At 38.3% G+C, this 27,344-nt stretch overlaps 1 protein-coding gene across 4 annotated transcripts in view; it reads right to left on the bottom strand.

The window, feature by feature from the left end:
* Positions 1-230: 230 nt before the first annotated feature.
* LOC114704757 (sodium channel protein type 2 subunit alpha) overlaps positions 231-27,344 on the bottom strand; it is a 135,639-nt gene continuing 108,525 nt past the window's right edge. For 3 of the 4 annotated variants that reach the window (XM_028888833.2, XM_028887339.2, XM_028888091.2), the window contains exons 18-27: positions 25,204-25,324; positions 23,051-23,205; positions 21,277-21,450; positions 18,293-18,415; positions 15,799-16,080; positions 14,819-14,872; positions 11,492-11,629; positions 10,856-10,960; positions 5,297-5,567; positions 1,272-2,467 (exon numbers count right to left, since the gene is read on the bottom strand). In XM_028888833.2, the coding sequence (XP_028744666.1) occupies positions 1,272-2,467; positions 5,297-5,567; positions 10,856-10,960; positions 11,492-11,629; positions 14,819-14,872; positions 15,799-16,080; positions 18,293-18,415; positions 21,277-21,450; positions 23,051-23,205; positions 25,204-25,324 (2,619 nt within the window). Of the gene's footprint in view, positions 2,468-5,296; positions 5,568-10,855; positions 10,961-11,491; positions 11,630-14,818; positions 14,873-15,798; positions 16,081-18,292; positions 18,416-21,276; positions 21,451-23,050; positions 23,206-25,203; positions 25,325-27,344 lie in introns of all 4 variants that reach the window. The other variant, XM_028886564.2, reaches the window with a different exon arrangement.

Genomic DNA, 27,344 nt, shown 5'->3' with positions numbered 1-27,344 from the left:
TCTAAGGGAACCAATGACACCATGTCACCTGTTGAAAGCTTGCAAACTATACTTAACTGTGGTACATATTTGATGCAGTAAATACTGTGCTTAAATCATTTTTGTTTGCTCAAACATGCACCACTGGGTAAAATTACTATTTACAAAGCAGACTTTTTTTTTTTTAAATTGACATACACTGTGTCAACCTTACCAAGAGCAAAAGATGGCTAAACAATGCTGCAGGAGAAAGCAGAATCAGCTTCAAAAAGTGGCAGTGGGGATGGTTTTTGGTCAGTTCGGGTTTCTTAGAAAGGATTGATAGGATATTTTTTGCCAAAGGACACTTATCAAAAAATGTTACAGTCATGCTGCCAGGACTCTGAGCATGTGATGGTCTGTGTGTGCATGTGTATGCGTGTGTGTATACATATATATGTATATACACGGCCATATACATATATACATATATACATGTACATATAATGAGTTATGTAAAAATAAAACAACTCTTTGATGGTTGTGATTCTATGGAACATTTACAGGCACATTAAAATTCTTCTGGATGAAACACCTTAAAAATATGGATAGCTATTTAAGCACCTCAAAAATCTAAAAACATCCTGAAATAAGAAGTAAAACCCTTTCCTTATGTGATGGGATAGTTTCACATGTGAATGAGAACTGCAGCATGCCTTCATTGAAAATAGATCCCGTTATACATAGAGAAATGTAGAATCCCCCTCCTTAATCCCTCTCCCCAAACGTAAACCCATTTACAAAAATAGTCACATATAAGAGTAAACAACCTGTGAATTTAAAAAAAAAAAAAAGAAAAAGAAAAGGTGATCAATTCACAGCACACATTTTGTAAAAATATGGCAGGTGTGGCAGTTAAAACACAAACAGTGGTGACAGTTACTGCTATCAAGTGTCACGTGTTAAATTTACATCAAAATTTAACTTCCCTCCCCGTTCCCATTGTTCCTGTAGTCTGAGTAGCCATCCTCTCCTCTTCAGCAGTGTCAGCTGGTTGTGAAAACAGAAACCTCCTGTCCGTGCTGTGTGTCGGGTGGAGTGAGTCCCCGTTGGCTGACCCGAGGTCCTGTCTGGTTATAGGCACTGACCTTAAGTATACACTTGTAGAAACAGTCAGTTTGGCATAGACCTCCTGAGGGAGTCACAGATACATCACCAACGCAGGCTGTAAACAGTTGATCACAAAATGGAATATTCTTGTTTTTTTTTCTTAATTTTAATTATTTTAATTTTATTATTTATTTATTTATTTTTTACTTTTTACTTTCCCTGATATCTTTCCCTTTGTCCTCCTTTTCCGATTTGTCCTTTTCAAATTTTTCCTTCTCGGGTTTGGTCACGCTGTCGTAGGAAGGTGGAGACGTGGTGGAAGGTGTCACGTCAGTTTTCTCTGGGGTTGAATTCTCGTTTAGTTTATCGATGATGATGTCTTCTTTGATGGGCGTTCCCTCACCTTCTTTGCTCTTGTCCTTTTTATATATAGAGGAAACTTTCTTAACCTTCTGCTTCAGGAGATAGCGCCTGTACGCTCTCTGAATGACGATGGCAGACACCTCCTCTTGTTTGCGTTTCAACGTGGTGGTAATCGGCTCATAGGAGACTTTGGAGGGGTTGGAAGCCATGAACCGCTCTTCCATCTGGACTCGAAGGGCGTCCATCTCTCCGCTCTCACCCAAAACCCGCTTTGTAAAAGCAAATAAGATGTCCAGGCAGTGGATGCGGTCTCCGCTCACCATGGGCAGATCCATGGCAATGAGCTGGACTTTGTTGGGCTTCGCGATGAGAAGGGGAGGATCCAGGGCAGCCGCAAAGTCAGAGAGCTTGCAGAACTCAATGAACTGAGTGGCATCAGGGTCGAACTTCTCCCAGACCTCATAGAACATCTCAAAGTCGTCCTCACTCAGGGGCTCTGCACTTTCCTCAGTGGCGACGCTGAAGTTCTCCAGGATGACGGCGATGTACATGTTCACCACAACCAGGAAGGATATGATGATGTAGCTGACAAAAAAGAAAATCCCCACCGATGGGTTCCCACAATCCCCCTTCACCGAGCTTCCAGGGTGATCTTTTTCAGGATCACAGTCGGGAGGTCCACTATTTAATATAGGTGCCAGTAGACCGTCCCAGCCTGCAGAGGTGGTAATTTGAAACAGGCAGATCATGCTGTTGCCGAAGGTCTCAAAATTGAACATGTCATCAATCCCAACTTCCCTCTTAACGTAGGCAAAGTTGGACATCCCAAAGATGGCATAGATGAACATGACCAGGAAAAGCAGGAGGCCGATGTTGAACAGCGCAGGAAGGGACATCATCAGAGCAAAGAGCAGTGTGCGGATCCCCTTGGCGCCTTTGATCAAGCGTAGGATTCTGCCAATCCTGGCCAAGCGGATGACTCGGAACAGGGTTGGGGACACAAAGTACTTCTCTATCAGCTCGGCCAGAAACATTCCTGTGAAAAATGATAGCCAATAGTGTCAATGGCAAAAGCAAAGAAAAGTTTTATATGATTACGACAAGTACTATCTAGTTTACAAACTGCACATACAAGAATTACATAAATACCAATAATTATACATTTATTAATGCTTTTACCTAATGTAGTTATAATACGGATATGTGTATATGCTTATGCATATATATATGCATGTATATATATATATGCATTGTGTATGCAAGTATGACAATATTTCCTTCTTAGATAGTTGAACACATGTACCATAGAACACACAGGTTTGGGAGGCAAATTAACTTGGAATAGACCTCTAAATTTTGTCTTAATACATCATTGTATGACCAAAATGTCAACTTTTGTTTCTGTTAAACATTTTCAGAGTCTTTTCTTCATAATAAATAGAGATCCAAGTGAATCAATCTGCACAATTTGACACTACAACAGGACTGTATTCATTGGGGAGCCAGTAATCGGAGCAGTGACGTAACTTGCCCTAGGTATGAGAGCTGGTAAGTAGTGCAGAAAGGGAAGCCTCAAGGTATGTCTTCTTTACCCCCAAATCTTTCTTTAAAATATTTGAAAAATGTTTTAATGATACATAAATGATTAAAAACCATGCCTATTTGTGGGATAGCAGGTCATGCTTCCATACAAGTATATGCTGTCTGATGTTTCAACATCTTTATCTTGAAACCTTTATCTTTATAGTGAACAGATTCAAAATCCTCTCTCACCCTTTTAAAGTAAGAAGTGTATGACTGCTATCTGTAGTGACCCTACGGTGTGGTTGCACGTTAGAACTTTTAGCTTCTGTGAGACTATAACTCACTGGTTCCCACCATTTAGCCTCTTCCCATCTCTCCCCCTTTATACTCTGTAGCCTCGGCTCACCACCCATTTATTCTCACCTCCTATGAGGTCAGATTTTTGTATTCCCCATCTGGCTGCCTCCAGAACTCTGGCACAGTGGTGCGGTGTTGGTAAGAGGTCAAACTCTGCATGCACATGTCCCTCTCAGTATTTGCACTCTGGTTTCAGATAACCGGAATAAAGTCATACACAAGAAAACCAATTATAGGACTGGAGAGCTAAGGTGGCTCAGGGGTTAAGAGCACTTGCAGCTCTTCCAGAGGACTGAGGTTCTGCTCCCAACACATGGCAGCTCACAACGGTCTCTAACTATAGTTTCAGGGGATCCAGTGCTCTCTTCTAACCCCATGAGCCCTGTATGCATGTGGTACACAGACATATGCAGGCAAAATACCCATACCCATGCATGTGCACACAAATACACACACACATTTTTTAAAAAGATTTATTTGTTTATTATGTACACCGCGTTCTGCCTGCATGCATGCCTGCATGCCAGAAGAGGGCACCATATCTCACTGTAGATGGTTGTGAGCCACCATGTGATTTCTGGGAGTTGAACTCAGAACCTCTGGAAGAGCAACTAATGTTCTTTTTTTTTTTTTTTTTCTTTTTGGTTTTTCGAGACAGGGTTTCTCTGTGTAGCTTTGTGCCTTTCCTGGAACTCACATGGTAGCCCAGGCTGGCCTCGAACTCACAGAGATCCGCCTGGCTCTGCCTCCCATGTGCTGGGATTACAGGCATGTGTCACCCCCGCCCGGCTAATGTTCTTAATCTCTGACCCATCTCTCCTGCCCTCCACATATATTTTTTAAGAAAACAAATTACACAAATATTCTGGCTATTTTCTTGGTGCAGATAAATGTTTATAATTACAATATACTTCAGTTTGAATTGTGTCACAAAAAATCCTGTGGATCTTAATTAAAAATACCTTTTGCTAAAAACACTATCATCATCTAAACTGTTGAAAAAATGGTGCAAACTGACTTGCCAAATGTGGAGCTGTTATGACCTTCTGTTTGCACAGAATGCATTATCTGAAAACTGCAAAAACATGAGGTACTCTTGGACATATTTTTTCCCTCTTAGTCTCTATATTTCTATTCCTCTAATAGGCCCAACCTAGTAACTGGATCTCATTTTCATAGTAACTAGTAGATAATTTTTTTCACATGTTTAGGGTCCTGAGGTTTCATTTCAATATCAGTAAGTAATAATAATAATAGTAATAATAAAATAAAATAAGAGCTAAGCCTCTCCTTAAATCCTATTACATTTAATTTTAGCTTCTTATTTGATATCCTTTATATGAATACATAATAAATTATGATGATAATGAATATAGTTTGGATTTCTGAATATAATGTCTGCTTGTAAAAAGGAATATTGTGAACTATATAGGGAGCTATCTGAACTCCAGGAAATCATGAAGTCTATGTGTGTCAATGTATAGAAATGCACATATAAACCACTCCAATTATCAAAGAGATCATATCTATGCATTATCTGACTACTTTTAAGGATTTAAGCATAAGTGAGTGTTGGATGTTTATTCAAAGCAGTAGTTATTTATGAGAATGTGACTGAGTACAGGAGACAATCTAAATTGCAGTTATTGGCTTTTAAATTGAGACAAGATAGTAAAAAGGAAAAAAGTGCATAATTTTCATGAACAGATGAAACAGCAAATACGAAAAACCCAAAGGAATGGACAACTAGGCTTTCTCTAAAATTTTGAAATAATAATAAATATCTCTAGCACTTTTAATGATAGACTATCACTATCAAATAGTCTTTCATTTTGTTTCTGTCTTTTTGTTTGTGTTTTGAGACAGGGTCTCACTATGTAGCCCAGACTATCCTGGAATTTTATATTTGCCCCAACCTCTCAAATATGGCATTTGCCCCACACCTGGCCCTATTAGCGAAGAAGGTAAAGGCTCCCCTTCTTACCTACAATGGAGAGAATGACCACCACAAAATCAAAAATATTCCATCCAATGGTGAAATAGTAATAGCGGAGGGAGATGAGTTTCAGCACACACTCGCCAGTGAACAGCACGATGAACACCAGGTTGATCCAGTACAGTATGTTGGTCATCTCCTGACTCTGGTCGTCAGTTTCCACCATCATGGTGACCATGTTGAGGCAGATGAGGATCATGATGCTGATGTCAAAGACTTGTTTAGTTACAAAATCAAAGACCATCCCTTGAAATTTGTTCTGGAACAAATAACACAAATACACTTACCAACACTTGAAAAAGAGCTCATTTGCTGGGTGGTGAATGGTAGCACACGCCTTTAATCCCAGAACTCAGGAGGCAGAGGCAGGAGGATCTCTGTGAGTTCAAGGTCAGCCTGGCCTACATAGTGAGTTCCAGGACAGCCAAGACTGTTTCACAGAGAAACCCTGTCTCAAAAAACAAAAACAAAACAACAACAACAAAAATTCTCACTCAACTTACCTGATTTCAACTTAGTAATATGAAAATTTATCTTCTGTGAAAATATATCATTCTTGTGTCATCTGTTGTCAACAGTTTTATGTATTGGAGTAGCCAACTTTTCTGAAATGAATTTGCCTCATGAATACTATTCATACTATGAACTTTATAAAAAAGAATATTAAGAACAGCTAATGGTCTCAGTACCCCTAGCATCAGTATGTAATTGTGATGGACAGTCAGTAAGTATTTGCAGCTGTAATAAACATTTTTTCTTCCTTTTGCTGGGAGGTGGATATTAACACCACCCTTAACAAGTGAATAAACTTGTCCTGGATTTCCTCTTGCTTTCTCCCCAGCCTCCTTCAACTCTGTTCTCTCCTCAAAGCTTCATTGTCTTCCAATTTATAGCAGATAAACTTTAAATTATAGTTGAAGAAAAAGAATTTTAGTGGGAAAACTGATATAATGGATCAAGTTCTATATTTTCTGATATTCTATTAAGGTTAATTTCTTGGCTATGATAACTTTTTTGTGGTAATATAAAAAGTATTCCTATTCCCTTTCCATAGGTAATACACACAGTGACTCTTGTTAAAGAAAAAAAAAAAACTGTTAAAAACAAGTTCAGAACTTAGCCAACTTTGAGTTAGTTGGTCTGAACTTCATTTCCATTTTCTTTCTTTTTGCTAAACAGAGTCTCATTATGTAGCTCTAGCTGGCTTGGAACTCACTGTGTAGACCAGCCTCACCTTAAATTTAGGGAGCTTGGAACTCACTGTGTAGACTAGCCTTACCTTAAATTTAGGGAGATCTGGTTGCTTCTCCCTCCTGAGTGCTGAGATTTAAGGCATGTACTACCATGCCTGGCTTGAACATTATTTTCAAGAAATGACTGGCCTTTTGTCTTGCTTGTGAAAGTAAGTCCTCATGTGTAAACAGTTGTCACCCAGAGACACTGTTATTGTCCATGTTGCCTGTATCTGCTTAGAAATTCTGAGACACTGCAGCTCAGGCCTTGTTCTGACTTTTGTGAATTGTATCTTCTCATTTAGAATGACTTGGTGCTCTGCTGCCTACACATGAATAACTTGTTGTCCCAGAACTTGACACTTGCTGGTCTGTATGTTCCATCGCAGTGTTCTGCCCACTCCCCGATGCAAGTCTTCATCACTTTCATTAGCAATTTTTGGACACCAAATGGCAACTGCTCTGTTTGGCTCTTTTCTCTGAATACACCTTTATCTGGCTGGGCTGACCCTCTACTTGTTCATATGGTTCTTTCCTGCCAGGCCTCTGTTCACTGACTACTTCCAACCCCAACTTCCTGTCTTAGTTTCTACTCATCATAGTTTGCCTTTGCAAGCTCTCTGTATTTTCTTTATCTCCACCACTCAGTCCACCACACAAATTCCATCCCATCATTTTAGCTTGCTCATCTATCCCTTCTCTGAAATAAGGGCCACCCCTTATCTGTCTGGCAAATGACATTACTTACGGTCCAGCTGTCTTGCACTCTCAGAAGACTTTGTTCTTTCACCTATCATGAGATTTGTGGCATTGCGTTTCAGATGGTTGGCTCTTACTTGGTTTGTTTAGTTTATTCTTTCTTCCTCTGCTTTGGAGGATCCTTGGGACAAAGTGGCACCACATTCCCCACAGACACCGCCTCCAGGGGTTAGTTAGTCCAGACTCTCTTAGAAGCAACAATTGGTCTTAATTTTACCATCATGACTAGACAAAGCTCCTTCAGATTTCTTGCCCATAAGCACCTTAATGGGATGCCTCAATGTACAATATCGGTTCTAAGTCCTTGCCAATTTAAATCTTAGGGCACTGGGTGTACTGCAAGAAGCTGCATAGCCCTGAAGGCTTGGCTTACCAAAGCACATGTTTTGTAAATTAATCTAGGTCCTAAGCACTAATGACCAACCCTCTGTCCCTCTTCCCCATTCTTGTATCTAACATTCTTACTTCTCTTCCTTTTTTGTTGTTTGGGGAAGAGGATATTCTTCAGCAACTGTATTCATTGCATACTTTCTGAGTTCCCATGTTATTTTCTTGTGTCACTCAACACCTTTTAAAGGACTCCATTCCTTTTCTTCTCTAACCTGAACTGTCCATTCTTGGCTCCCATCCTATACAATTTATTCTGCACTTAGCCATTCTCTCCTTTCCAGATTGTCTTTCACTATGTTTCCAACTTAATCTCTTAATCCTAGGAAACCTTTGTTCTACTTCTAAGTCTTCTTTCCTCATCTCTATTCATTTTTGGCTGCAAAATTCTACAAACTGGCGCCGCTGATTCTCACCTCATACATCCTACATTGCATCTCCGAGCCTCTCACTGGCACAGCGACAGTTCATCACTCTTTTTTAAAAATTTTATTTTATAATTTAATTTAATTTTACATATCAGCCACAGATTCCCTTGTTCTCCCCCCTCCTGCCCCCCCACTTCCCCCCCAGGCCCACCCCCATTTCCATCTCCTTCATGGCAAATACTTCCCTGAGGATTGGGCTGGCTGTTTGGAACCTGGGGCTTATACAGGGACACTTGGCTCAGCCTGGGAGGAGGGGACTGGACCTGCCTGGACTGAATCTACCAAGTTGAACTCAGTTCATCACTCCTGTTCTTGACTTTTGCTTTCTGTATTAGATGAGTGGAACCCTTTTAATTCTGCGTCAGCAGCAGTCCCCGAATCCACCCGCTTTCCCTCTGGTGTTGGCTACCTATGATCTCCAACTTCGCTCCAAACTTTGTCTGCAGTGCACACACCTCCCTCTTTGTCAAACTTGTTGAGTGATCATCATAAAACCCCAAATGACTTGATCATGTTAATGGTTTTCAAGTGGTCTTAGGGTGGAGATAATTCCTATAAATGGTGACCCACTTAATTCTTCTTACACCCACAGGACTCAGCTGGACTCCCATTCTCTGCCCTCCATGTGGCTTTCCTGTCAGGGCTTTTGCCTATACAAGGCTCGGTCTCAATCATGCTGCTTATTGAAACTTCTTCATTCTTCTTGGCTCCTCAGGTATGAATCATTTCAAAAAGGCCTCCCTGGTCAGTCAGCTCTCTTTCGCTCATAAGCATCCACAGCTGAACACTGCTACACCCTCTATGGTGTGTGCATTTTGTTGACGTGATACTTGGACAACATCTGGATTAGCCCTGTGCTGTCTCTGCCTTAGCACTCCCTTCAGGTCCAGTGCTCTGCTGTGACCTTTTTTTTCATGGTACTCTGCTCTTCTTATAAGAAGATTCTACTTACATTGTTAACTGGGGATTGTGTTTCAAACCTTGAGCCTACCACTTAGGGATTCAAATGGACCCCTCTTCTTCCTAAAATGCTTATTTCTAAGGCTTCAGAGTGTATATTTTATCATATAGGGACTATCTTTTTACTAGCTTTCCAACTATTCAAATTGTATTATTTCTTAAAGATTGGGCTCAAGTTTTAATTTTCTTATCTTTTGTCTAATGTAGTGACCCACTGCCTTGAACTATTGGCAGATTCTCATACTGTAAACTTGATTGAACCTAGTTATTTATTGTTGTCAATGGATTCATAAAATCAAGAATCTTGGAGAATACTAATTTGTCTTAAACTGTGGGTACAGAGTTGGGAGAGCACTAAGAATTAATATCTGATGTATTCCTTCAGAAATGATGGAAGAACTGAGGGACCCCTCAACAATCTCCAAAAAGAACTGGCAGTAATTGGACCACTGCATTTTAGGCGTCCATAAACAACTACAGTGTTGTAATTGGTTGCTGTAGAATGTAGCTTCCCAGTATAGAAAGTGCTTAATTTTACATCCTTCCCCAGACATGCCATAATGCTTCCATAATCTCTTTAACATAAATAATCTTCTCATATAGAAGGGAAAAACAATAGAGAAGGCATAAAGATGTAAAAATCAAGACAAAATATTTTTCGTCTTGTGGTGGTTTGAATGAGAACAGCTCCCATAGGCTCAGAGATTTGAATACTTGGTCCCCAGGTGATGGAACTGTTTGGAAAGGATTAAGAGGTGTGGCCTTGTTAGAAGAGGTATGTCACTAAGGGTGGGCTTTGAGGTTTCAAAATATTAGCACCATTCTGAGTTAGTTCCCTCTGCCTCATACTTGTTGATTAGTGTGTTAGCTCTCAGTTACTCTGTTACTACTCCAGCGCCATGCCTGCCTGCCTGCCTGCCTGCTCTCTGCCATGACAGTCATGAACTCTCACCCTCTGAAATGGTAAGCCCTGGACAAACTCTTCTATAAGAAAAAAGAAAGAAAAAAAAAGAAAAGAAAAGCAGACAACTGGAAAAGCTATAAAAATCATGAAAAGTATGGCATGATCCCACTTCAGGGCAGGGGAGTTGGGAAAAATACAAATATTCATGATATTTAAAATCAGAAGGAAAAAACCTGTGACTGTGATTCATTTATGATTTCATTCAACCTCCTGAATTGAGCAGGCGATGAGACTATCTAAACTGTGCCAATTAAAATACAAGGCAGTCAGAGGACATCCATTGTGTCCACATGACATATGTAAACATTTGTAATATCTTCTCTACATTATAAGAATACCTTAATGTCTCTAATTCTTTGTGATCTACCATCATTTTAGACTAAAAAAGCATTTACATGTGTTTTATATGGTTGTATATAACATTATATATTAAATAATTTTGACATATGCAGATACATGGCACATATTTAGGCTATCAAGTCAATATAAATATGGTGTTACAAATTCAGAAAGATACTCCTTTCTGGAATTTTGGCTGTGAAAATGACAGATACCAGCCTGGCAGTGGTGACACATGCCTTTAATCCCAGCACTCAGGAGGCAGAGGCAGGCAGATCTCTGTGAGTTCGAGGCCAGCCTGGTCTACAAACCAAGTTCCAGGAAAGGTGCAAAGCTACACAGAGAAACCCTGTCTCGAAAAACTAAAAAAAAAAAGAAAGAAAGAAAGAAAGAAAGAAAGAAAGAAAGAAAGAAAGAAAGAAAAAAGAAAATGACAGATACCATAGCGCTCACTGATAAGAAAGAATTCTGTTCTTACAGCAGGTCGAGGTATGGGTTTTTGAGGTTTCTTGGATCCCAGCTTCTTCATTGCATTGTAGTATTTCTTCTGTTCTTCTGTCATAAAGATGTCTTGACCTCCAAAGTAAAGAAAGAAAAATAAAACACTGTTAAAACCATGTTCTTTACTAGCTGGAAAATCTATGTGAGTGCCTGTGTGAAAGTCGGCACTCCTAATGTTACTAATGATCATTCATGAAGATCAACACTTAGTCCACATGCTATGTCATAGCAGGCACATTCACTCACTGGAACCTTCAAAGTGTTGAAGCTAAACTATAAATGACCTACACTGTTTTTTTTTGTTTTTTTTTTTTAATTTTCATTTTGAAGGCATGGCTTCTCTGCATAGCCCTGGTTGTCCTGAAACTCACTGTAGACCAGGCTGGCCTCCAACTCACAGAGATCTGCTTGCCTTTGCCTCCCAAGTGCTGGCATTAAAGGCGTTTACACCACCATGCCTGGCTGACCTAATCTCTTACAACTCATTAAATCACTAAAGACTTTCTGAAGTTTGCCTGGTTTTCCTTGGCAAATGCCTTTTGCAGCACAATGGCAGTAGTGTGATAAACTCAGCTCAGGCGTCCCAGTGCAGAGAGCACCTAGATATACTCATCTTCTTTTTCTGTTGGTTGAAGTTGTCTATGATGACACCAATGAAAAGATTCAGTGTGAAGAATGAGCCGAAAATAATGAAGATGACGAAGTAAAGGTACATGTAGAGATTGTCTTCATATTTGGGTTGCAATTCTACCTAAAATACAAAGAATGGTAGCCATTAGATTGAATAATTTCATAAAGAGTTCATGATTGAATTTTCAAATCTCTAAATACGAAACAGACAAATATCGAACAGATTTCAGGAACAACTAGGTCTAATGTGCCTATTGAATCCTGAAAGACTACTCACTGACTTGAGAAAATGAAAACATTCAAGCAGAAGCTTAAATAATTATAATAATCTCACCAAATAAACCCTTAGACTGTGAACATTCTTCTCCTTAATAAGCAAAGATCGCAACAAGGCATGTAGCTAGAGTTGCCTCGCCCCTCAGTAGAGAAGCCAGAGTCTCATTATTCTATTTTAAAATAGCTAATATTTACTTTCTCTGCCTAGCCCTCTCACCTGTGAAATGGAAACCCCAGAACCTATACCTTTTACAGTAACTCGTGAAAGTTAAATATGTTAACATGTAGAAAAGTGCTTAAGGCCAAGATCAAGCAATAGTGATGGATAGTTGTGGAAAGTTTAATAGTACACACTTCCCAAGTAGGCTAGAAGCCACATTGTACATGTAAGTATGAGTAGGTTGGCCAAGTTTGTTCTTCCTGATAGTAGGTAGAGTGGCCCACTCTCTCCAGTAGGTGCAGTCTGTATTACAACAGCCCTCTGTCTTGTCCAGACCTTGGAGGAAAATGAGTGCTAAAAAAGCTTCTGCTGTAATAAGAAGTTCAAGTCTCACAGTACGCTTCTAATAACTCAGTGAGTCAATCACAAAGAATGTAAACTGTAGCTTATTGTGTTGTGACATCAATTTTGAGGGTTGTAACAAACATTTTGAAGTGAAACCCGATAAAGTAGAAATCAAAATGATTGTAAAACTAGGTATTGTTTGCCGACCATTTGACTTATCTATATGTATATGTATATGTATATGTATGTATATGTATGTATAACATTGTAATATGATATTTTCAAATTTTATAAAATTAAATGCAATATACTAAAGTTTCTCACATATAAGCTTAAATGAAATACCCCCTTTATAAGAAAAACACAACTCAGTTACTTCAGAAATCCTGGTGTGTTTATTCTTCCACAACATAGATGCTACCATTAGCTTCCATTTTGGAGAATTGATACCTTGATATTCTTAAACAGTACGTTTATTTTATACCAGTTATGAGCCAATAAACACAATTGTGATGCATATTCAGTTTCTTTGTCTTAATGCATCCACATTTATTTCTACCACTACTAATACTTACTTGTTGCTATTATTTTTCAGTTGATTCCAGTTCTTGTCATTTCAAAATCTTTTGTTCATGTCTGTACATAGACTAACTGTCTAATATATTTGCACAGGAGTAAAAATTTCTCAAGAATATGTTGTAAAAGGCAAATAATACCTTAATACCCAACTATTTTATTCTATTTATCTAGTGGTGTATGTGTGTGTGTGTGTGTGTGTGTGTGTGTGTGTGTGTCTAATGAAAGTAAAAGGCAGAACCTGGCATGGTGGCATAGTCTTTAATCCCATCACTGAAGAGGCAGAGGCAGGTGGATCTCTGTGAGTTCCTGGCTAGCCTGGTCTACATAGAGAGTTCCAGGTCAGCCAGGACTACACAATGAGAGCCTGTCTCAAATAAATACATTAAATAAAAAAATGAAAGTAAAAGAAAAAGCCAGAAAGTCTTCCTCATTGTCTCAGTGGCCAGTTGGCTTTTGTCTTCTGCCATATGCATGAGTGTGAGCGCTTAGGTAGCAGTCGGCTTATACTAGGTTACTACCAGAGATGCATGGTAAGCTGTGTGTCATGTAGGCGCTGTTGCTAAGGTAGAAATAGCTCTGGATGAACTAATCAAAGAGGTAGAGAGAGCTCCTTTAGAAACACAGTTTCTGAGCCGAGTTGAAAAAACGTTCTGTATTGTGTGTGTTGAGCCTCTGCTTCAATAATGCAGAGTTGGTACCAAGTACACAAGGATACTGTGCAAAATTAAGTGGGATAACATGAGGTTGACTTTGGTATCCTGAGTGACAAGTAAAACATTTTCAATCATGATTCAGAAAACTCTCATAGCTGGGATTGCTGATGCATTGCAGGGCTTTTTAGCATTTTCTGCCTCCGATGGTCTTCTGTCTAATTCTCTCTTCTGTGTGTTTTTATGAGGTTGGTAAAAACAACTCAGGGATTTTTAATACAGAGCTAATTGCTGGTACAGAGAAATAACATTTTGAGAGTAATCTGGGGACTCTAGTAAACTAGAAATCAGTCTCTTTCCAAAATGCCACTTTCTTCCTTGATCAACTATATGAAATTAATAAAAAATGAAGCGAAAAACTCCACTGCATTTGTAAGGTCAGTTTTGCAAATCTCTGCCTTCTCTCACACACTTCTGCCTCCCGTCAGGAGACACTAGTAGGTCTGGGCTTGTTTGTTGTGTTTCCTGTGTTCCCCACCATTTGTCATTATTAGTCATATCCGTCCCCACAGAAGATCAGATGCTGGAGGAAACGTATGGCACACGAAGAAAATCGCCCTGAGGAGGATTTCTGTTCACAAAAATAAAATGTCTCATTTCAAAAATACAGTTCATAAAAACTTAAGCATCAGGGCTCAAGCTTATTAGAAAAGACACAAAAAAAAAAAAGAGAGAGAAAAGCAAAAGAAGAAATCACAGTGAGGGGCTGGAGGGGTGGTTCAGCAGTTAGGAGTTTTTGTTGCTCTTCCAGTGGAGCAGAGCTCAATTCCCAGCACTCACATGGTGGTTCACAATTGTCTGTTACTCCAGCTCCATGGGATCTAATGCCCTCTTCTGGGCTCTATGGGCACCGGGCATGTGTGTGATGCACAGACGTACAAGTAGGCCCCAAACACTGACACACATAAAATAAAATAAATCTTATAAAAAATTTACAGTGACTTGAGAAAAACTTTTTAATTAAAATTTGAAAAACTGGCCAGCTTCAATTTTTGGGCTACTAATTATTTTTAAGGGGACTATTAGACCTTTAACATGATAAGAAATTTCAACTCTGTAACTAAAGACTAGTATCCCAAACCAAATTTTTTTTAAAGAAATAATGTGAGTACTTTATTTTGGTAAAATAGTTGTGTTCTGTAAACTGACCTATAACTATACCATTTTTTTTCTGTTGTTGTTTGCCATTGACAATTTACAATAATATGGATATATTCATTTCTGGCCTCAATAGACTTACATTTCTTGAGTCAACAGCTGCATACATGATGTCCATCCATCCTTTAAATGTGGCCTGTAAAACAGTCAAAATACTTACTTTTCTTCTTGATTACAGTTTAGAAAATAAATCATCATGGTAGAGGTACTAACAAAAGATGAGACTAAAAGGCTGGGAGACAGTATTCTAGATATTTTCACCACAAAGAAATGGCAAATGTTTGGTGAAAGATAGGTTTCATTTGAGTGCACACTACACAGTGTATATGTGTATTAACATGTCTCATAGAGCTCTACAAAGACAAACAATTTAAAAAATGTGTAAGTCGGTAACCAAGATTCATTCAAATACAATTGTATAACACGGTTTATGGCTATTATTCAAACTGTGCGGACAATATTTGGTAATAGATGCAATACTTTGTAAATCTTCCCATGCATATTTAACACATAATGATGAAATCCGGATCCATCGTCACAATATACCATCATAAAAGTCACCTCAATAGCCTTTGACTCTGATATCATTATTAGAACAATTATTAGAATGAACCTAGGAAAGCATTCAGGAACAGAGTATCAGCACGAAACAGGGTTTGAACATTATTCCATGTGCGCATATACCATTTTATTTAGACATTCATCCACTGATTGACTTAGAAGGCTATTGTGGTTAATGTTGCTACAATGACAATCAGTATGTATGTGAAAGATATGAGAATGTAGACATGTTTTCACACACTGAGCTTGCATTTCCTTTTGACACATGCCCAGGACTGGAATCACCAGATCATATGATAGTTCTTTTTTTGAAGGATTCCTTCAGTGTTTCTCATAAGGCTTACTAATTAACATTTCCACAAACAGTGTGCAGCCTGCAGCAAACATGTGTTATGCTTCTTCTCTTTGAGGACAGTCACTCTAACAGCACTGACGGAACATTTAATTGTGGAGGAAAAAAACTTCAGACACATTGCAAGCAATAATCAAGTGGTCACTTACTACTTGAAGCAGAGAAAGATATCCAAGTCCCACATTATCGAAGTTGACTTTCACATTCTTCCACCTGGCTGTCTGGTTGTTCTCTATGAGCGCTTGGCACTCACTGAAGTTGTTGACCACACTCACGTCAAACATTTCCCCAGTGGTATAGTTGATGCAATGATAGAACTTGCCAGCAAAGAGATTCACTCCCATGATACTGAATATTAGCCAAAAGATCAGGCAGACCAGAAGTACATTCATAATGGATGGGATGGCACCCAGAAGAGCATTTACAACAACCTGGCACAGAAGGAGAGGGAAAAAACCCATGAAAAGACAATTATTTATGTTCACTGACTTTCAAATGTTATGAGAAAATAATGATTTCAGCTTGGAAAATGGCTCAACTGTTGTGAGCACTGTTGCTCTTTGAGAATAACTAGACTGGGTTCTCAGCACCCATGTCAGGTGGCTAACATTCTCCTGTAACTGCAGTTTTAGGGAGCTAACACCTTTTTCTAGCCTCAAGGGCATCTGAATGCCTGTGTTGCACACACACATACACTGGCATACAAACATACAGAGAAAATATGTAAGTGCATCTTAAAAAAGAAAAGAGAGAATAATGGTCTGGAGAGATGACTCTTAGATCAAGAGGATCTAGGTTTAGTTCCCATCATCAACATGGAGGCTCAGATCTGTGTGTGACTCGCTACAGAGATTCAGACACCCTGTTCTAGCTTCTAAGGCCAACATCACATACATGTGGTATATATATATACCCCCCCATATAAAAAAAATATATATATACATATATATATATATATGCAGGCAAATATCCATACACATAATATGAAATATAATACTTTGTATAACAAAGAATACAATAGTCAAATTATAGAAAAAAATATATCACTCATCAAAGTTGAATGTTGGGTAGGAATATCCAATAGCTTGATCTAAGACTTTTTAAATTCTAAATTTCAGAAGAATATGAAATGAATTTTACATTGTGGAATACTTTCTTAGGGGCTAAGCAAGTATATGTAGGAGGAGATTTTTCAACAAGGAATGGAGATAATTAAAATCAAGAAGTAATTAAGACAGCAAATAATGGCATAAATTTATAAAATCATTATATAAACAATACCAAGTGTGCAATACTAAACTGAGAACAAAGGAGAACACTTGAAGGTACAGTGTGATAAAGAGCACCTGCTTATCATACACAAGACCTGGGATTTGGTCCCAAGGCCAAGAAAGAGGAAGTGGGAGTATATGAAAGATGAATTTGACACAGAAAATGAAACATATTATAGTACAAACCATTTAACATCCTTTGTTTATTAAGCTTACTACTGCAAAAGCATGGCTTTATGTAATTGCTAAAGAGAAAAAAAATATCCAACAGCCAACCAATCATTTCTTTCTATACCTAGAAAAGCATGCACAAACATGCCTACATACCAATTCATAACATTCATCTATTGTTGTGCTTATAATACTGTGATGAAATCTGAGGAGCTATTTTCATTTCCGTTTTTGTTTTTGTCTGGTCTTGTACACAGTTTTTGAGACAGGGTGTCACTTTGTAGTTCAGCCTGGCTTGGAACTGACTGTGTAGGCTGGCAATCCTATTGCCCCAAATTTTTGAGTGCTAGGATTAAAGGAAACTTTTTTTTTAATGTTTATTTATTATGTATACAGTGTTCTGTCTGCAAGTATGCCTGAAAACCAGAAGGGGGCAATAAATCTCATTAAGGAAGGTTGTGAGCCACTGTGTGGTTGCTGGAAATTGAACTCAGGACCTCAGGAAGAACAGCCAGTGCTTTTAAATGCTGAGCCATCTCTCCAGCCCTATAGGAAACTTTTAAGTATCACAAAAAGCATCCATTTCTACAAGGTTTTTTTTTTTTTCTTTTCTTTCTTTTTTTTTAATACTCAATACCATGGAGACAGGGTACAATTATTTTCTAGGTGGTGATGATATGTGTTCTTGGGCCTTTGTCCCAGGGGATAACAAATGTCATCTTGAATTCCTCCTGGTCTTTTGTACAGCCTTTCTAGGGGAGTATTAGATTTCTACAGCTGACCTACTTTTTAGATATCTCTATCTGTGCTTAAAAACCAAAAGGCCAGATTCTGACTTCAACAGGCACCAAGTACATAATACAAGTGGAGTGAAGAAACGTTGAGTCATGATTGGATAGTTTTAAATGACATCAAGTAAGAGGTCCTGCACATTTCAAAATAGAGGATGATAGGTAATCTTGGTACATATCAGCAATCTATGAGATATGATCAAGAATTCCCTAAGGAAAATGAAGGGAATTAAGAGCATTGAGCATTGTGTTCTGTTGAGTCAAATGATGATATGCATTAGGGACATTGAATACATAATGCTGATTGGTTGGTTATGTGAACATGAAGATGGATTTGTCCTTCCTACTGTAGAAAGTTTCAGGTTGTTCTTAATTATAATCACAGCAGATTCGAAGATGTTTGGTCTTACCCTCATTCCTTCAAACCGGGATAAGGCTCTGAGAGGCCTTAGAGCTCTTAACGTTCTGAGGGATTTGATGGCACCAAGTTCTGAATAACCCAAGGCATTTGCAGTTAAGCTAACCAATGATACCTATACAAAAAAAAGAGCAGACAATTGATTAAAAGTTATAGATCAAAGTGTCTACACACCCTTCAACCTTGCTCTATGCAACAAAGAAGCAAGCAGTTCTCAAACTTGGGCGAGTTTCCACACCACCCAGAACTAGTTAAGGTCACTAAGTGCTATAACAGAAATGTTATTCTCTCTTTGTCTTGTCTTCCCAGCCTTTTTTTAGATGCCTGTTTTCTAATAAAAGAGAGAAAGAAAGGATATGGATTCGGGGGCCGGGGCGGAGGGGAGAATCTGGGAGCAGTTGGGGTATGGGAAGCTGTGATCAAAATTTGTATGGAAAAAAAAAAATCTAATTTCAGTTAAAAAAAAAAAAACATTGAGAGCTGGTGGAGTTTGATTTAGTACATTTGGGAAAAGGCCTGAGAATTTATATTTTTCTAAGTTCTGGTAAAAGCTATAGTGCTGATTCATAAATCACATTTTGGGACTTATCACTAATTAAAGCAAGTAAAATTAGTGAATGAAAAGAAAGAAAAGTTGAGATTTTAGTATAACTAAAGAATTTTAAGGTTGTTATTTTCTTTAGTAATTTATATAGATTACTAGTGTTATTGGTAAAAATTCTAAGAATCCCAGTTGGGAAAAAAAAAAAGAAAAACTGTCATAGTCATCACTAAAATACCCAATTACCTTTGAGAGTTATAACTATTACATGAACTCAGAAAAAAAAGTTATCTCATTCTAAAGCACACTAAAATTTGAAAATTAGATAAGTAGAAACAAATACACAATACAGTTTTTTAAAAGTATTGCGATAATAAGTATTTGAAAAATGTTTTCTAAGAAAAATAACAGAAGTAGCCGGGCGGTGGTGGCGCACGCCTTTAATCCCAGCACTCGGGAGCAGAGCCAGGCGGATCTCGAGTGGACTACCCATGTATTAAAAAAAAAAAAAAATAACAGAAGTAAACGGAATTTGTTTGACAAAACCTTCATTTGTTTATACTAATTTTGTATGTGTAATCTGAAAACAAAGTCTCCGAATGTAAGAGGGAAATGAGGTATGAAATTCATCAAATTCAGGGCTTTGTAAGTCTTCTCTTCATAGATAACTGAGGAATAAAGTGAGTTATCTTCTTGAAATGCAGAAAGATAATAAACAAAAATTAAAGTTATCCTGCGAGGGCTTTCCACATGTAAGCCAGGAGGATTTAGAGTGCTTTACATTCTCTGAAGACAGAATCCGAGGGAGAGGCATACATTAAAGGATGAAAGAACAGTTGGACAAATGAAAAATGTTCTGAACGGGGCCAGAACTGTCAGAGAACTGAAGTGGTGAGCCACGCCACTTTCAGCAAGCTGTTTAGCCACAACTGAAAAGGAGGTACATCTGGGTCTCCCTGGAACACCATAGACATCTTTAATCTGCTGTTTTGTTTGTTGGAAGATATTCTTCAGAATCTTCCTGTCCACTAAATCCCTAAGTTTACATTTCTTTGGATGGGATCATGGGTTCTCCCAGCACTTGTCTGTCTGAATTTGTCTTCCACTTACAAACCTTTGCCTCATACTTCCCGACCTTTGCTCACTCTCAAGCACTACTACTCAGGGTTGGCACAAGTCAGTGTCCCTACCTCTTCGTAGTTACTGGCGTTCTTTTCACTCCAACTCTGGTTTACTCTACTCTCAAGAAACCTTTTCTCAAGGTTTGACCTTACTGGTCAACCTTAAGCTCCCTTAGGACCAGAGAAGTAACATTTCTATTTATAAGAATTATTATAAATTCTATTATAATAATTTTATTATCTACTCGATAAGAAAACAGAAAATTAGAAAGAATATTTGATTTTAAACAAAGTATCAACCAGTTTACCGTACCATCATAAGAGTATTCACAAATCTAAAATAGTAGATTTCAGAGTATACTAGACAATGTGAGTTCATATTAGATGATGTATATTAGACAATGTTAGTTCAGGCAGCGAGACAATTAACTTTCTTTTTGGGTTTCTTTATATTTAATTAACATGGATATAATAACTTATCCTTGTTTACATATATTGAATTTAGCTATGCTATCATCAAGCTACTGATCTGTCACAATCACACACAAAAAAGTGAAAAGAATGGTGTCTTACACGACCTGTCACACGAGAGAAAGAGCGGCAGCATCTTTGACACACTCGTGTTGCTGTTTGTAATTATCAAATATAAACATGGGTGGCTTTAATTTTTATTATCTTTCTGCATTTCAAGAAGATTTTTAATGTAGTTCCTCATGTGCCCTTTGCATGTTCCATTTAGGAATAATTTACCATAGTCAATTGCTTTAAATCCTTCTGTATTCTGATATTCCATCTTAATACCTTTAAACACCAATGCAAGTTAATAAATCCTTTAAATATTGGTTAGCCAATCTGTTTTTAATTGCCAGATAAATCCAGTGATATTGATTGGTTTTGGACTTTCAATTTCACATGCAATTAATATTCTACGTATGGCACACATATTTCTCCGCAGGCTCAACTGCAGACAAATTCGATTGCCGAAGATGCTCGTGAAGGATTTTGACAACTGTAACTGTATGAAATGTGAGGATTAAAAACAAAGTTAGGAGACAACTTTACTTTTGCATAGCTTAGAATTTAATGTACTGATACAAATGTTCTTTTTCAAACTAAGTCACTAAATATAAGGTGGCACTTAAATCGACAAAATGTGTCTCAGGTATAATTCCATTAGAGAAGTAGAAATTAGCACTTGTATTTGGACTAAATCAGTGTTTCCCAGAGTGCCTGCTCCATACTGCTGGCCACAGCCAGGACCAATGCTCATCGTGCCCTGCCAAGAAATAGAAGAGGGAACTTCAGAGTACTCACATCAACAATCAGGAAGTCCAGCCAGCACCAGGCATTGGTAAAATACATTTGGAAACCATAAGCAACCCACTTTAGAAGCATCTCCAGGATGAAGATGTAAGTGAAAACCTTGTCAGCATACTCCAGCATGGTCTTGATGGTCTTTCGCTGCTCGATATATATGTCTTCAAAGGCCTACAAATGATAACATGATATTGAATGTTGTCAAGAAAAGTTTCTGCTTTATGTATTGAAAAAAAAAAAAAAAGGAAATGAAAAGCTGCCTTCTTCAGTCAGGGGCAGGAGGGTTATCATGATGCCCTGGCTTCAGAGTTATCTGCACATGTGAAGAGCACCTGGGCATTGCAGCCTACTGAGAGACTCAAGCAATTCTAAAATCTGGATATTGAGACTATCCTCAAAGAGCTTAAGATGTGTAAGAGAAGGTCAGATGTTCCTTTCTTAAGCAAGAGGTGGTGTCATTTAGAAATATCTCAGAATCCAGAGTGACTTCTACCCCCTCCCAAGACTTTGTAAATATGTGACAAGAAGTCTCCTGAACTTGGGAAAGGGGGAAATGTGATCTCTTTACTTTCTCCAGCAGTTGTGAGTGTGTTTGGAAGCTGCCATCATTCTGTATCTCTTAGGAAAAAAAGGATATGGTCATTTTACAGGAACCCCTGAGCCTTTTAGTAAGAAAAGACCTTTTAACACAACCCCTTTTAAAAAGGAAAAGTCAAAACAGTGTGGGGTGGCCTGGGTCAAGGAACTAAGAAGGTTTTCTTTTTAGAGAAGGAGGTCATCTAGATTTATGACGGGGCTCAACACAAGGGCTTTGAATGTAGTTCAAGCTGGAAGGCCCAAGAAGCCAGCTCCTGGGTGGACAAGTGCAAGTGTTTTGGTGAGCTGTAACTGAGTGTACCAGGGAGCCAAGGGCTCTTATAGGAAAGTCAGAGGCTGGTGAGGACTCAGATACTCTCCTAACTGAGCAGATGGCAGGATGCAGGACTCAGTCAAAGCAGATGTGGGCTTAACGGCCCCCAGAAGCGAGGAATCCATCCTTCTAATGAAAACGTACTCAAACACTTTCAGTGAATTAAAAGTAAAGGAAACGCGACTACTGTCACATCACAACATAGGAAAATGGGTCACTCTATTTTGTAATATTAGTGACTATTTGATTCAATTATTCATCCTATTCCATGAAGGTAGATGCACACTAGGTTTGTAGTGCTTTTAGAGATTAAGTAAGCCTCGTCACCATTCACTGTGGCTGGCAGGTGAATTGGTGCGAACCAGTCAGGTGACTTGTTCCAGAAAGGGGCTTCTATTAAGCAGCCTCCACTTCAGCTGGCAACCCCACGTCTTATCTGCATAGCCCTTCTGAAGAAGCGCCATTGATCTTTCCCTTTGCCAGAAGGTGCACTGCATGGACACTCTAAAATCTATCTCCGAAATAAGAAGCCGATCGCGTTTACATTGTATTGTCCGTCGAAAATCCAGTAGGCACTGGAAAGTATAATAATGGACTTGAGAATACAAGAATAAAATTCACTATCAGAAATAAAGAAAAGGAACTGCCCCTGGTAACTAAAAGCCAGAGAGATTCTTCCTGAGATATTATGGGAGCACACACAGAGTGTAATCCTATCTGGCTCCTCCAGCTAGAGCAGTATAGGGGGCCCTTCCCCCCGCCTCTTTCACTTTTCCTAACAGTCGGTTCTACAGATGGGTAAAGTGAGGTTCAAGGGAGGGGGAAGGAAAGCGATGAAGGGGCGGGCCCTGCGTCACCTACCAGAGCACCGCTGCTGAGCAGGATCATGAAGACGATGAAGGTCTCGAACCAATTGTGTTCCACGATCTTGTAGCAGGTCTTCCTCAAGTTCCACCACAGCTTGCCTTTGCCTTCTTCTATGCTTATCTGACAACACTTGAACTTTCTCACACAGTCTAAAAGACATGAGAGCAGATGAAAGAGAGGCCATCAGTTGCTCTTGGTGCATCACTGTGAAGGTGGGACACGCACCTACGATATTACTTCATAGTGCATTAGAAAACAGCTTTATTTTAAAGATGGCTTCCGCTTACAGAAATCAAAACCAACAGTCTAGCCTTTTAATGATCGGTTAGATGATTATTTATTTTTATGTGCATGTAACTGTATTATAATATACCATAGAACACTCAAATGCAGAAACACATAAAGTAAAACTCCAGCTTATCTTTCTGTTTTGCCTTTGTCCTGTGAGTCAATCCTACTACTCTGTATAAAAATTACATATATTTGAATTTTGATTAGTTTGCTTCATAGCATAATAGAACCTCTCCATCTAACCATAAGGTTTGTGAAAGATGCTATTATGTTTCTCTCCATAAGATTATGGGAATTTATATAAATGTTCACTATTATTGAATAATTGGATTGCTTTGTTTCTGATCGTTATCAGCCACAATGCAATAAGCACCTATGTGTAATTTGTGAGGTACTCAGTAAAAGGCTTTTCAATAAATATTTATTGAAGAGCTATTGTATGCAAAGAATTGTACTTGGAAAAATCATAATAAAATTATGGTATGTAAAAGAGCCTTACCCTTGGGGAATGTACATTGTAGTGAGAGTGATTTTTCAAAAGGTTTTACAGTCACAAAAACAATTATCATAAGGTAAAGTCTTATTAAAGTCTCACCAATAAAGTTTAATTTTTGAATTTTATGGAATAAAATGGATTTGGGATTATATCTTAGGAGCTATATGAAAGTCCTATTGATAACATGAAGTTATAAGAACCAATTAAGAAATCCAGACAAAAATGAGGGAGGGGAAAGTCTGAGCATCATGCCCAAGCTTTAGCAGTCAAGCTCAGGTGAGTGACTTAAAGTTGAGGGCTTCATATGGTTTTCTATGCAGCACTGTTGTTACATGATACAACTGACCCTCATCGGAAATGATGTAATTTTAGCTTTCTTTCGAGAATCCTTTTGAGAGTACTCTGATGTTGCCAATTGCCCCATATGAAAGTATGTAGTATATTGCAGCTTTCCTATACCTTTCACCTTTGTTGAAAAAAAAATCATGAAAAATATTTGACCTTGATTGATACAGGAAACTATTACTCAAGGTCAGACTGAAATGTGTATTTATCAATTAGTACACTATATTATGGCCACCCAGGAAATGTCAGATTATTTCCTTACTCATTTTAGTTACCTGTCATTTCCTTTTCTTTTTGACAACTTTACCAGTTATGCATTTGGTTTAGCTATCTCTCTTGTTAGCTAATTTAGAAGGCCAATTGTGCGTGCTGGTTGGGTTCTTTTGTCAACACAAGTGCAGGTCATCTGAGAAGAGAGAACCTCGACTGAGAAGATACCTCCATCTGATTGATGTGTATGCAAATCTGTGGGGCATTTTCTTGGTTAATGATTGACATGAGAGTGCCTAGTTCACTGGGGTTTGGCAACCTTTTGGCCAATGTCATGTGCTGTTTAAGAAAGCAGGGAAAGCAAACTTGTAAGCCACATTTCTCCGTGGCCTCTGCTTCAGTCCTTGCCTCTAGGTTTCTGTCTTGGCTTACTGTCCTGACTTCCTTCATGGTGGACTGTGACGTAGAAATGTAGGCCCTATTAATAAACCTTATCCTCTCCACTTTGCTTTTGGTCAGAGGGTTTTATCACAGCAACATAAAACAAACTAATACACCAACAGCAGCATGTTGCAGAGGTGATCAATAGCTTCAAAAGCAAAAGGATCTAACTACATAATTTAAGCCTATGTTCAGAAAAAATTGTCCTTGTTTTGAGATTTAAAACAAAGCAAATAAATGAATAGTTGGTAGATAAATAGGTACGGGTAATTAGAGGCAGTAGATAGAGAGATGTAGACAGGTCACAGGAAAGATGGAAAGACAAGAAGAGAAGGCCACTGACACCACCCCACTGTTTGCTTACCTTCTGTGAAACAGGCTTCTGGCTCAAGGGATTCTTCTGGTTCAGCCTCTGGCTGCTCTCCCTCTGCTGGAGCACCTATATCAACTGTACTGCCTTCAGATGAACTAGTTGCATTCAATTTCTGAAAACCAATCCCACAGAAAAGCTTTTAAACATGTTCTCTAATCCAAACAAAGACTCCTAAGTCGTGCCCCACCCCCAGTCTTCTGTATGCATTCTCTTGATCTGTAATTTAAGAATAACTTAAATATAATGCCAATCTGCTTTGGGAGAGGTGGGGGTCACAAGATTAGATACAGCACTGTAGAATTTTTTTTCTTAGACACAGTGCCACTTAAATAACTTTTGTTTAAGTATCTATGAGGTTTCTGAAATAGAATTCTACAGAAAGCTTATGCCATATGGTCATATGGTCACTGAGATTTTGCTTTTGCAAATTCATTTGTAAATGGTATAGCTTGTTTTATTCTAAAATTGTGACCCGTCCAACAAAAGCTGCACAAGTGTATTTTCATGTCAAATGTAGAAAAGGTTGGGTCAAATGCACATAAACAGCAACAATCTAAATTTTTCCACTTTTCATTGACATGAAAACATAGACTACTGGTTATTATTAAAGACATTCTATAACTTTCTATGTTGGAAAAGAGCAGCACATTGTTAGCTATACAGCAAGAGCAGGTATCTCGCATTCTCTTTGGCCAATGCACTCCTGGGTTTCATTGTGCATTTGGAAACTACCTGTTACTTTGGCACTCTTGCCTGTCCTGTTAGAAATGGCAGAAATGGGTCACAGTGTGTCATTTTGTTTCCTTTGGGTTAAATCAAAATCATCCAAAGGAAACTACAGAGGAAAGAAGTTGTCTTAAATATTGACATGTATACACATTATTCAGGTCTATCCATGGGACCAGCATAAAGGATGGGGTTCCAGTCTTAAAACCTGTTCTTAAGATGCCACAGGCATAGTGCAGGGCCAGGTGTGAGTGCCACGTGGAACCAGAGTAGTTTAGGCCACAGCATTCTCGAACCTGTTACAATGTTATAACTATTAGTGCATAACATTAGGAGGTGGCTGAGCTCAAAGAGCTCCTTTACCAAGAGGATGAGGGAAGCACATGGTAAGATGAGCATTGACATGGAACACTGGATTCAAATAGATGCTGGAGTTTCTACCGGAAAGATCTTACTCACACTTTGGATAAGAATTATATGGATCCTTTCCTAATGAGATGATTCTCTTATAGCATGAAAATAATTTTATTTTTATGAAGTGTGGACTCAGCATGTTTTGAGTTCATATGGAGAAAGCATTATGTACATATATGAGAAATTGAAATGTCTTAACTACTTTAACAATACCAATAACAGATGTATAAATATTATATACTCCTGTTTCCTAAGAATTAGTTATGTAATTTATTTTAAAATTTGTCTAAACAATGTTAAAGGCTATAAGTTGATTTTTTTCCTCATTGAACACTTTATGATATTAGGCAGATAATAATATCTTTGCCATTAAAATTTGAATATATTTTGTTCTTTGATTAAACACCAAAATAAAATTTATTATAGGTATTCCAAGTTTTGGGGCCTTTTCTAATTGTACATCCTTTCTTTTAAATTTGACTCTTTCTTATGTAAGTATACTTGGATTTGCAGTCATGTAATTGACCCCTAAAACATTCTCTCATCTCTTATAGAGATCATGTAACATCAAGTTGTTGTATCTCAGAGGCTGGATGATACAGGTTTTGTTGTTTATAGGATTTTGAAATGCAGCACAGGTAACCAGACAAACTGAAGTTCAGTCACATCTGATTTAACTATACACAGTAAGAATGGAAAATATTCCTTTTAACAAAGAGGATAACATAGGAAGTGCAGGATGGAGCTCCTAATTAAAAAACTGCGGGTCTCTCTTTGTATCATGTGCTCAGGCTGGCACCTGGTCAATGGCTATATCAGCATATTCATCAGTGTGATGGTTGATCTGATTGCTTACTTGGTAGATTCACACAGGAGACAAATCCCTGAGCTTATCTGTGATAAAATTCCCTGACTGAATTAACTGAGGTGAGAAGATTTACCCCAAATGTAGACAGCAACATCCCATGGGCTGCTGGGAAATTAACTAAATA

This window comes from Peromyscus leucopus, chromosome 4 (assembly GCF_004664715.2).
Source record: "Peromyscus leucopus breed LL Stock chromosome 4, UCI_PerLeu_2.1, whole genome shotgun sequence".
NCBI lineage: Eukaryota > Metazoa > Chordata > Mammalia > Rodentia > Cricetidae > Peromyscus > Peromyscus leucopus.
Note: the sequence above shows the minus strand (reverse complement) of the source record. Positions and strands in the feature narration are given on the sequence as shown.